Source organism: Fulmarus glacialis, unplaced genomic scaffold (genome assembly GCF_000690835.1).
Source record: "Fulmarus glacialis isolate BGI_N327 unplaced genomic scaffold, ASM69083v1 scaffold40652, whole genome shotgun sequence".
NCBI lineage: Eukaryota > Metazoa > Chordata > Aves > Procellariiformes > Procellariidae > Fulmarus > Fulmarus glacialis.
In genome coordinates this window covers 2,155-13,049 of record NW_009199188.1, presented here as the reverse complement: position 1 = coordinate 13,049, position 10,895 = coordinate 2,155, and the positions used below count along the sequence as shown (strand labels likewise).

At 51.1% G+C, this 10,895-nt stretch overlaps 1 protein-coding gene across 1 annotated transcript; it reads left to right on the top strand.

Annotated features, from left to right (window-relative positions):
- Positions 1-476: 476 nt before the first annotated feature.
- On the top strand, positions 477-10,585 carry PSMA5 (proteasome (prosome, macropain) subunit, alpha type, 5; the record flags this gene model as incomplete). The annotated part of the gene is made up of 8 exons (XM_009573164.1): positions 477-543; positions 2,791-2,917; positions 3,906-3,973; positions 4,742-4,849; positions 4,943-5,001; positions 5,898-6,000; positions 7,203-7,289; positions 10,303-10,585. Coding segments are annotated over 8 exons (697 nt in total), but the record flags the coding sequence as incomplete, so codon positions are not given.
- Positions 10,586-10,895: the final 310 nt, after the last annotated feature.

Below are 10,895 nucleotides of genomic sequence, written 5' to 3'. Positions count from 1 at the left end.
GAGTCCCCTCCTGCTTGTGCCGCGGGGAGCGGTGGAAGTCAGGCTGGGCTGGAGCGTGGGGAGGGCGGGGATGGGATGTGATGGGGTATCCGGAGAAAGGAACGAGCCTGCACTGGTAAAACAAAATCCTCCTGTCGCTGCGAGAAGGCAGACTGTTTGGGGTCCGAAGGCAGCGTGCTTCCAGCATCCGCAGTGTGAAGCGTGCCATGAAAAACCTCCTCTTGACCTGTAACTAGACCTGCTGGCGTTCCTTTTGTTCTCTTTCTCCGTAAGCATCCTGAATCCAGACCCTGCGAGTGTCTGCCGCGAGGGTGACGGGCTCCAGCGAAGCCGTGACATGTTCCAGCTGCCCCTCCTGTGTTACCTGTCCCCAGCTGGCATCACCCTTCCTGCCATCGCTCTTGAATAAGGAACTGTATTTCTTGTCAGCCTTCAGCTTCCTGTCCTTTACACCATCTCTGATGTTGTTCTTGCAGGGGTGTGAACACTTTTTCTCCAGAGGGGAGGCTGTTCCAAGTGGAGTATGCCATCGAGGCCATAAAGGTATCGTCAGCTCCGTCTGGTTGCCAAACCGTGATGTTAAGGGCTCTTTCAAACCCAAAGCCTGGGTTTGGTCAGAAATAAAACAGGCAGGTTCTGTTTGTTCGGGCTCTGGTCTCGCTCTGCAGGGTTTGGCCGGCTCCTGGGGCGGTACGCAACACCGAGCGGGAGCTGCTGCCTTTCCCCGTGGGTGCTGCTCCTGCCTGCGATGGCTCTGGCAGCTCTTTGCCAACCTTTCAGTACGGTTTGTGGCAGGAGAGCTGCGTGCCAGTGTTCGATTTCTTCCGTCCAGCCAAACCTCCTCAGCTCTGCTCTTTTCCGGGTCGAAAAGCCATCGATTTCCCCCAAATGCAGGGCAGTGTTCCCCTCCCTGTCTCCTACCAACCAACTTACCCCCAAACCAAACACGATCCAAAGATGTTAATCCCCAAATCAAACCTACTAAAAGCTAACATTGAAGCGAGAGGTGCTGGACGGCTGTACGCCGTGCCTCTGCCCGCGGAAGTTCACGCTGCCAGCGCGTCGTGCGCTTCATGTCCGTAAACGCTTGTCTAAGAGCAGAGGAGCGCTCTGCTTTCCCTTCGCCTCCCTGAGCTAATGCAGTGTTCCCTTCTGCTCCGTGGGCTTTATAAGGATGGAGTCCCTTAAAATAAACCCCAAAGTGGCAACTTTTCTCTCGCTAGGTCAGCTTTCCTTTTTTTAGCTCGCTGCTGTTGGAGCTTGCAGTAGGTCACTGTTTGCTCAAGTGAATTTTAAAACCTGAAAGGTAAAGGTTGTTACGAGCAAACTAACCTACCTGTGCAGAGCCGAACGGCCTTTCTGGGGCGTTAAGTGTTCTTAATTGATAAATGTTCTTGCTTCTGAGAATGTGGGCGTTGATTGGGAGTAAGTTTAAACTTGGGGGAAACCGGTCAAGTGATGAAGCGAAGAAGGTCTGAGCAGGCCTGTGTTTGGACTGGGGAAAAGGAGGGTGCTGGCTTTGTCTTCCCTGTACTGCTTTAGTTCGTTGAAGCACTACTTAAATGAGGAGGCAAAAAATAATAATGTTTATTAAGGCATTGGGAAGTAAAAACTCTCAGAAGGATGTCGGTCACCGTGCTGACTTTGTAATTACAAATACATCTACTAGAGTAGCGACCACACGGAAGCCTTCTGGCGTCTCCCTTTTTTCCAGATCAGCCCGTAAGCTTACCGATGAAATTGCTGCAGCTCGCGTGGCTCTTGCGACACGTTATGTGCGGAGCTCGTGTGTTAGGGGTGTAGGAGGAGATTTTATTCATGTGCTGTAGCTTCATTAACAAAAATACATCTGAAATGACGTCAGGTGTCCCTTCTTCCCTTGGGGTTTGTGCGCAGCTGTGGCAGGCGGCGTGCTTAAAGGACGGGAGTGTCGGGCAACATCTAAAACCACGAGTGCCTGCAACGGGGAGATTCCCCTGTGGTTATAGGTGTAGCTAGCTGGGGAAGCTTGCTGCTAAAGTTATACCATGTAGCCTGACTTGGATATTTGGAGTCAGCATCTCCACACCGCAGGTGGTACAGTTATTCCAGTAAATTCCCCAGCATGGAAAAGCTGCGAGCGCTGGGAGCAAGGTGGGGGCTGGTGGGAGCCCTTGAGATCTGACCCCCCCCCTCGGCTGTGCTCATGGCCATGGTGGCTCTATGGTGTCCTGCAAGACCAGGGTAAAACTTGCTGCGGGTGATTAACTGCTGCCTGGAAAAGGGTACGTGCGCAAAATGCTCTCGTTCCCATTGTAAATTTTGTGGATACGAGGACACTTGGGAGAAAAGGAGCTCATAGAAAGAAAAATGCCCAAGCCAGCAGTACAGATGCAGTCAGAATTAAGGCCATTAAGTGAAATCCTCCTGTCTCGCTTTAAAATTTAATTTTAGGAAGATTTGCAAGGCCTTTTAAATTCATAAGGCTTTAAGCTGTAAAAATTGATGTTGCTCGGGGAAGAGATTAACGATTTGCAGCAGCCCTGCTGGGTTCCAATGAAATAATCAGCTGGGAAGTAGCATGAGTTTAACCTTTCCAGTTTTCGAATTCAAGTCGTAACATTTAAGATTTGGTGTGCAAAGCCAGAGTCTTGCGGGTGGGTTTCTGTGTTGGTGATGCAATTGTCTCTGAAACAAAACGCCTGCAAATAATCAAGTCAAAATTAGCATTGCACTGTTTATATTTGTGTGAGCTGTGGCGGCTAGACCCTGTGTCGGGTGCGGTGGTGGTAACTGTGCGGTGGTTTTCAGCTTGGTTCCACAGCCATAGGGATCCAGACCTCGGAGGGCGTCTGCCTGGCCGTGGAGAAGAGGATCACTTCGCCGCTCATGGAACCCAGCAGCATCGAGAAGATTGTGGAAATCGATTCCCACATAGGTATGGAGAAAGAAATGAGCTTTGGGTGCCCCTCTGGTAGAGCCCTGGAAGCATCCCTCAAGTTTTGGAGATATATATGTATATATAGTAAGTCCCCTGGGAGTTTCAGAAGCTGCGTTTCAGGGCTAGCCTTCCCTGCAGGCAGCTGAGCCGAGTGGGAATGCTCATCCCTCCCAGTGAACACCAGATCCTGGTCACTGGTTTTCCAGGCTCCAGGCCAGCAGGACATAGTTACAGGAGCAGGAAGAGGCAGCTGAAGCACCCCCCCGCCTCAGTGACCTCCCTCATGAAAGCTCATCCCAAATTTAGATCTGGGAGGGCAGGGAATTGCTGCAAAAGGCTTGACTTGAGGCCAGTTTCTCTCGGAGCACTAATGTTAGCCTGTACCCCTGCTCGCAGCAACCTCCTGCACCGTGAGGGGGCCCGCGACGGGCTCGTTACCAAATATGTCGCCTTGAAAAGCAGGAGACCACCAAAATACCCATGTTGCTGATGACATGGGTCATGGAAGGACCTCCTGAAGAGTCTAATTTCCTCCTCCCGTGTGCTTGCGATACAGCCCCTCTCTTTCTGGAGCAGGATCTGTGCCGCATCCCCCCCAGCTGTGGGTTAGCCAGCCCTCCCCGTGGAGGGGATGAATGAGTTCCCCTTCCAAGGTTGCGTTTCCGTCGGTTGGCTTTTCTCGGAAGGCCTCAAATGTGGCTCCTTTAACCGGTTCAGATGTGGGGCGGATGGGAGGCCTGACTGGGAGAACTCAGTGATGTACCTGCCCTTCAGCTGGGTGTCCATCCTTGCTCCTGAGCGAATCTGTTTTGATCCCCTCCTCCTTTCCAGCAAGCCGTGGTGCGGCACTGCTGCGTGCTCCCACGCAGGGACCCGCTCTGTCCTGCAGCCTTTTGTATTTCACCGTGGGCTTTGGGAAGTCTGGGGGAAGAGCGCATCGCAAACGATCGGTGAAATGACTTGTGTTTTCCCTCTCTGATTCCAGGGTGTGCCATGAGTGGCTTAATAGCCGATGCAAAGACTTTAATTGATAAAGCAAGAGTGGAGACTCAGGTAAGACTTGACATTTCTCTTCTTAAAACAACGGCACTAGTCTTGGGGGCGTCTCGGAAGTCTCTGGCATGGGAATATCGTTACAGCAAAGGAGCCGGTGTGGAGTAGGAGGCTTGTGTGGAGCATAGCTTCCCTCACGGGGCTTTTGCAGAACAAACAGGTGGAGTCTCCCCCGTATTTTTTTCTTCTTTGGCGTTGCGCATTTGGTGGGAATGTTACGGCAGGTTCTCCGGTTGTCTCTTAGCACGGGTAGATGTGCTCCAGTCAGTGTGTGGGGCCGTGTGTCTAACTTTGTTTTGACAAAAGACTGGTTATATTTTTGACTCCTTAAATTTACTCGGTATACTCAGAGGTCCCAGGTACACATCTCTGTGCTGTGGTAAAGACTTTTTCTCTGGGGTTTTCCTGCCTGTCAGCACTCCTGCCTCTGGAGAACCAGATAACCCCATCGTTTCTGAAACACATCCTGGGATAAAGTGCTCCGGCCTTGCATTTTCCCTCTTGGCATCCCAAGGCCTAGGTATCCCAAGGTTTCTGGGGCATCCCTGTACAAACTTCCCAGCCTGTTCTGCACTTCCCGCTCTCTTCCTGGTGCTTCCCTCTTGCGGCTGAAGGGGCTGTGCCCTGGGTGAAGCCTGCCTGGAGGGGCTGGAGGGAAGTTATCTTTGTGGCTACGCAGGGTATCGCTCCAGCCTGCCGCGTGAGCGATCCAGGGTTGTCGTATTTTGGGAACAAGGTGATAATTTGAATCTTTTTTTTTTTCTGCAGAATCACTGGTTCACCTACAACGAAACCATGACAGTGGAGAGCGTGACGCAGGCCGTCTCCAACCTGGCGCTGCAGTTTGGGGAGGAGGACGCAGACCCGGGGGCGATGGTGCGGAGCTGGGGGGGCTTGGGGAGGTGCTCTTGGCTCCCCTCTGACTTCGCCCTCGGCCTTGCCTAACCTGTTGGCTCCTTTCTGTTGCAGTCTCGTCCGTTTGGTGTTGCGCTGCTTTTTGGAGGAGTTGATGAGAAGGGACCCCAGCTGTAAGTTTGGCTCTCTTAATCCAGGCCAGCTCTGGGAAGAGACAAAACCTCTACTGAAACTTCCCAGGACATTTTAATGACTTGATTCTGGAATTTTACTTAAGCCAAACACTTGGGGTTTATCCCATAATGTACATGATGTGTTTGTTAATGCTTTTAAACCCTTCCTTTCAAAGGACGGGTTGTGGCAGCGTGAGCACTGGCTGCTTGTTCGGAGTTGAAGAGAACGCTGTGTCTTCACTGAATCCTTGCTTTTTTAATGTGGTTTCCTGGGCAGGAGGGAGGCGTTAAAGCTCTCCTCGTCCTGCGTTTATTCTTACCTTTCCCTAAAGGACTAGCAGAGCCACCGGTAACATAATATGTGGAGCCTGCTGTAACATTCCTTGGGGAGGTGGTGGAGTGCTTGTAACCTGAACTCGTGTGCTTCAAACACTCAGCCTCCGCTGGAGGTGGGAACAGCTCAGCAGAGCCAGCCCAATAAGGTCTCCGTCCCAAGAGCAGTAGTGAAAACTTGCTGGTTTTATTAAAAAAAAAAAAAAAAAAAGATAAGGGGAAAACTAAAAAGGAAAATGATTCTGCTTTGAGTATGGAGGGCAGCGTCAGGAATGTATAGCTCTCCTTCTAGCTTACCAGCCCAGCGTGGGTCTGTAGGTGACTCTCTGGCACTCCTCAAACCTTGGTCTCCTCCTCTGCATGCCAGGAGGAGAGACCTGCTGCGAGCTCTGCCCCGTCTTGGCAGACAAGCTGTCGCTCCTGAGGAGCCCTTGTTCTTCCCCAGCTCCGAGCCGTGCAGGGAGCTCTGGGGAGCGCTCTGGGTCTGGTGGGAAAGCCCTTGGGGTGCCACGGCGTGGGATGGGGTGCGGTGGCTGCTCACTCTCTCACCCGTGTTCCTGCAGGTTTCACATGGACCCATCGGGGACGTTTGTTCAGTGCGATGCCAGAGCAATCGGCTCCGCCTCGGAAGGCGCACAGAGCTCTCTGCAGGAGGTTTACCATAAGGTAAAAGGCTGGATTGGGGCTGATAGCTCATGAGCTACCTCTGTAACTCACAGCCTACAAGGACCCGCTAGTTTCCTTCCCGATGAGTGATTCATAAGAGTCTTCTCGCGCTATAGAGGAGGTGCGTGAGCTTGTCAGGGTGGGACTCGGTCCTTGGCCGTTAATCCCGTGATTAGATGTCAGCGCTGAGCTGCTGGATGAGGATCTCTACGACGAGGAGTACTACTCCCGGCAGCTTCCCCGTAGGCTGCAGCTGGAACACGAGACTGGTGTCTGAGATGCCGGGCTCCGCCTCTAGCGGGTGATAATTAAGACCATGTCAGGAAGTTCTCTATAAATAAAAGAACCACTATACGAACGCTGCCGGTCGGCATCAGGGCTCAGCATGGATGCAGCCTGAAGCGTAAGGAGCTAAAGCAAGCGGCTTCATTTCACCAGATCTGTTAAGCCAGTGAAGTTAATGGCTTTTACGCTGCAAGTACTGGTCCTGTCTGATATCAAATAGAAACTTTCTTCCCTCCACGAGGAGGGAGCCGCCCATTTTGTGTGGTAAGAAACCAAACACCGTAATGAAAAGCACAGTCGATGGTGTTGATTGCTGTGAAGACTTCCAGCCTAAGACTCAATAATCTAATTAGTTCACTAGCAGAATTGTCCAAGTTCTGGGCTCCATGACTTGTTAACCATCTTCCAAGTGCAAAATTACTGCAAACACAGCTATCATCACTCTGAGTGTTGCACGGCCCTCTGGCTCTAGTTCCCCCTCGTGCAAGGATTTACATGATTAAAGCATGAAGGTTTCTGCCAAGAGGGAGACCGGCTTTTCGGAGCTCCCACTGGAGCTTGGTGGGGGGAACTGCTTGATAGACAGTAACTGGTGGAGGGAAATGGACCCTCGTGTCCTGGTCCTGACGCTCAGGTTTATGTGCCCAGATTAACAGTTCTTAAGCTTTGTAAAAAGTTACACAGAAAGCAGAAAGTCGCCATCCTTGCAATTGTCACTGTCCTGCCTGAACGGTGCGCTTTGATCTCTTGTTGATACTGTAGATAATTTGATAAGCTTTTAAATTTGCTGCCAGTGACAGCTTAAAGGATTTGAGAAGAGCAGGAGGGAGAGCAGCACGCTTTCGCAGTCAAAGGGGTAACGTACAAGTACTTGCTTGAGTGTCAACAATGCAATTAATGAGTGTTTTGTTCTACAGTCAATGACGCTGAAAGAAGCAATCAAATCTTCCCTCGTCATCCTGAAACAAGTTATGGAGGAGAAACTGAATGCAACCAACATTGAGGTAACTGCGACTCCATTAGCAGCGTGTGATTGTGGCTTGCGGCGCTTGGTGTGGAGCAGACGTCTGCACTGCTTCCCCGGTGCAAATCCTGCCGGCTGTGCAGCGAGTGTGTCAGTAGTGTCTTGCATTTTAAATGTTTGGGTGAGAAAGCTGCCCGCTTGCTTTCTGGAGAGAAGGGTTGCCTCTGCTTCTAGGGCAAGGAATGAGTTGGTGGAGCAGTTCAGGACTTCCCAAATCAATGGCTGGCTGGCTGCAGATGTTCTCGCGCTTTCAAGCTGCCTGTTGTAGCGTGTCGTGTGTGGCACACTGGAAAGGTTGGAGCTTTCTTTTGACTTCTAGAGGTGTGCAGCCTGGCCCGTTTGCCTGGCTGATCCACGAGTGCTGGCAGAAGCGATTCTCGTGGGGCTCCTGGACCATGGGCTGGAGCCCCTGCTGACCTTACCCAGGCCGAGTCAGCCAGCAGGAACCTGTTGTGCCAGCCGGATCGCTTTTTCTTCCCCTGGGTTTAGCCATTCTTTTTTTCCCTGGTACTTGTAATATTAGAAGGAAAGAAAATTATACAGCTTCTGGACTTGCTATATTCAGTCTTGGGTCATTGCCAAAAATCTGTTGGACAGGAGGACCAAAGAGGTGAAGCCTCCAGAACGAATGTGCTCCTCTAACCTCCGGCTTTGGCCCGCAAGCGGCCAGGCTCGCAGAGCTCGGCTTGACCCGAGCACGCAGTGCTCTCGGAGATCCCCACAAACGTAGTGGTACCTGTCCCCTAAAACCCTGCTCATTAGACTTGTAATGCTCCTTTTTAGGTAGCAAAGGTAAAAACCCTTCCAGTTTGTTAGTGATAATGGATAGATGATGAGCAAGGCTGGCGTATAGAGTTTGCTTCTATTTCTGGCAGGTTATGAGACACTAGACCTTTTCAAATCATGTCATTCCGACTCCTGAGCTGCTCTCCTGCTCTTCTCCCATTCCTTTCCTCTGAGCGCTGGGAACCCCTTTCCCAAACAGCCAAAAAGTGTGCACCCCATTTTTTTTTATTAAATACTGCTGCTGGGGACCCTTCCTGACATGATTAACCAGCTTTCTTTGGGGGGAAAGGGCCAACAGCACGCTGAAAACTTAGACACTCTGTCCAGAAATGATGCCGGCTGGCTGAAATCCGCTTCCTCAGATGCATTCCCAGCCCGCACTGATCAGTTCTCTCTTGATCAGCTTCAGATCTCTTCTGGAAGATCTGCAGTACAGTGCAAAGAAATTGAGGCAGAGGAGCGTGTACAGTATCCTTATGTCATGTCCCTGTTTAACAGGGCTTAACTGTGCTTGGCAAAGCTTTGAACGTGTTGAGGAATCATATCAGGGTTAAGTATGAGAAGAATGTGCTGAGGATTAAAAGGTCTCTATTGACTCAAGTCACCCTTCTGGCTGAAAATCTTCTACCTGAAGTAGCTGCTTTGCTTTCTAGCCTTTTAAAAGTATGTGGTGCTCAGGTTTATTTACTCTAGCCGCTTCCCCCTCTTGTATGGGATTTTCCATCTAGCAGCTAAGAGAAGGGGCGAAGTGTGGTCATGGAAGAGTTAAATCTGTTGGCGGCGAAGGTCAGGAGCCTTAAACAATGTTATGCCTTTAAATTAATTGCTTCCCTGTGAAGCCTGTGAGGGAATAGTTGAGTAAAGCTTTTGTTTGTAGGGAGAAGGTGAGGCACAGGTTTGAGCAGATGTGGAAAAGCGGAGTAGTTGGTGTTTCTGAATACTTGTTTTGGGTTTCAGGGTATACATATGTGTGTTGTCAAGTCTCTTTGGGTCTAGCATCAGGCCAGCGCCCATATAGGTGGTTTGAGGGGCCTAAAGGGGCATCTGCAAGTGTCTCTGACTTGTCTGAGAATGCCAGACAAAACCTGGGCTGTCAGGGCTCTCAGGCTGAGTGTTTGGGATGTTTTTCCTTGAAAAAGGCTTACGACTACCCTCCCTCTACCCCAAAAGCATGTCCTACCATCTCATGCTGGTTTACGGGTGACCTTCCAAGCAGAAAAGCCTTAGGAAGGGCTCTGGGATTTGCCAGGACCCTCTGCAGCTTCCCTTCAGCTTATTGCAACCAAACACTTTGATCCTTCAAGAGTAAAGATACGTGCTCGGTGCCGGGGGTGCCTGCGAGCGAGGTCTGGAGCATCCCAGCTAGCTCCTGAGGCTTTCTGGCATGGGGCAGCTGTCTGTATCTTGGGTCCTCATGCCGTGAGCTAGGTGCGAACGAAAGTCCCGCTTACATTCCTTTTCCAGTCTTGTCATTCTTCAAGTATCTCTTGTTCTGGTGCTCGCCCCGTGAAATGTCTCAGCTGTCTGCCCTGGACGCTGCCTCCCTCTGCTCCTGGCAGAGGGGCTGGGCGGGGTCTGTTGTCCCCCAGCTTCGTCCCTTGGGCTTTGCCTTGGAAGGGATCTCTTTGGCCTGCTTGTACAGGGCACCAGGCAGCTGCAAGGTGCACCGTGGCTTGCTTATTGTCGGTGTTTGGCGATCAAAATGCAGGTTCGCCTCTGCCTCAGTTTTCCAGAGCTAACCCTCAGTCCCCTTTTGAGTGTTTTGCTATCTTGGTTCTCTTAAGGCATGTAATGGGCCAGGACTCGTACCCGTGGTTGGTTACTGGAGGAGAAGAGGCACTTCTGCTGAGGGCCACACTGAACTGCAGCAAGAACCGCCCCTCTCCGAGGAGCGTTTGATAAAGGACTTGTATTAACAGGGTCTTTTTCCCCAGCAAGCAGCAGCAGAACCTGCCTGTTCCCAATAGATGTTCCCTGCTGCTGCTACTATGAGGAGACTGAGTCAATTAAAAGCTATTTCTGCGGCAGGCAGCTATTTTAGGGAATCAAAGAGCATGTTACGGGGTGGAATGATCTTGCTGGGCTGGCAGATCAGGCAGCCGAGAAGGAACAGCTGCTCTGTCTGCTGCGGCTGCTCTCTGTTCCCTGCCCCATGCTGTCACTTCACATATGCGGGCACACTTAACCCCTTGCTCCTTCCCTTTCAGCTTGCCACCGTGGAGCCCGGGATGAAGTTCCACATGTATACAAAAGAGGAGCTTGAAGAGGTCATCAAGGATATTTGAAAAGGAGAGAGACTCCCTCAAAGGCTCATTCCCCCCCCCGATCAAAGCGAACTGACTCTCGGTTCCTTCCAGTACCTGTGATTTTATTTTCCAGCAGCATCTGTAATTGCTCTTCTTAGAAGGCTCTTGAGGTTTTTTTACAGTTTCTGTACATAACTGATCTCTACAATAAGAGGAAATGAGAATAAATCATTTTGTTACTCTATCCCGGGTTCCTCATCGCAGAGGTCTGAGCTGGGGGGGCACCATTTAGAGCTAAAATCGGGGGCAGATGGGGGCAACATCTGCTGCTGAAATCGGCGCAGGGCGAAGCAGCGCCTGTCAGGTTTCCTGCGCCGTTCGGCGCTGCGGTCCTTGCTGGCTGTGGCCGTAACAAGTCTCCCTCTCGTGGAGAGCGTGGTGATACCGCATCAGGAGATCTATGTAGAATTTCGCATGAGTCTTGAAAAACATTAGATTTTTTTTTTTTTTTTTTTAGATCTGCTCAGACCTGTTTGGTGCATTCCCCCTCTTCT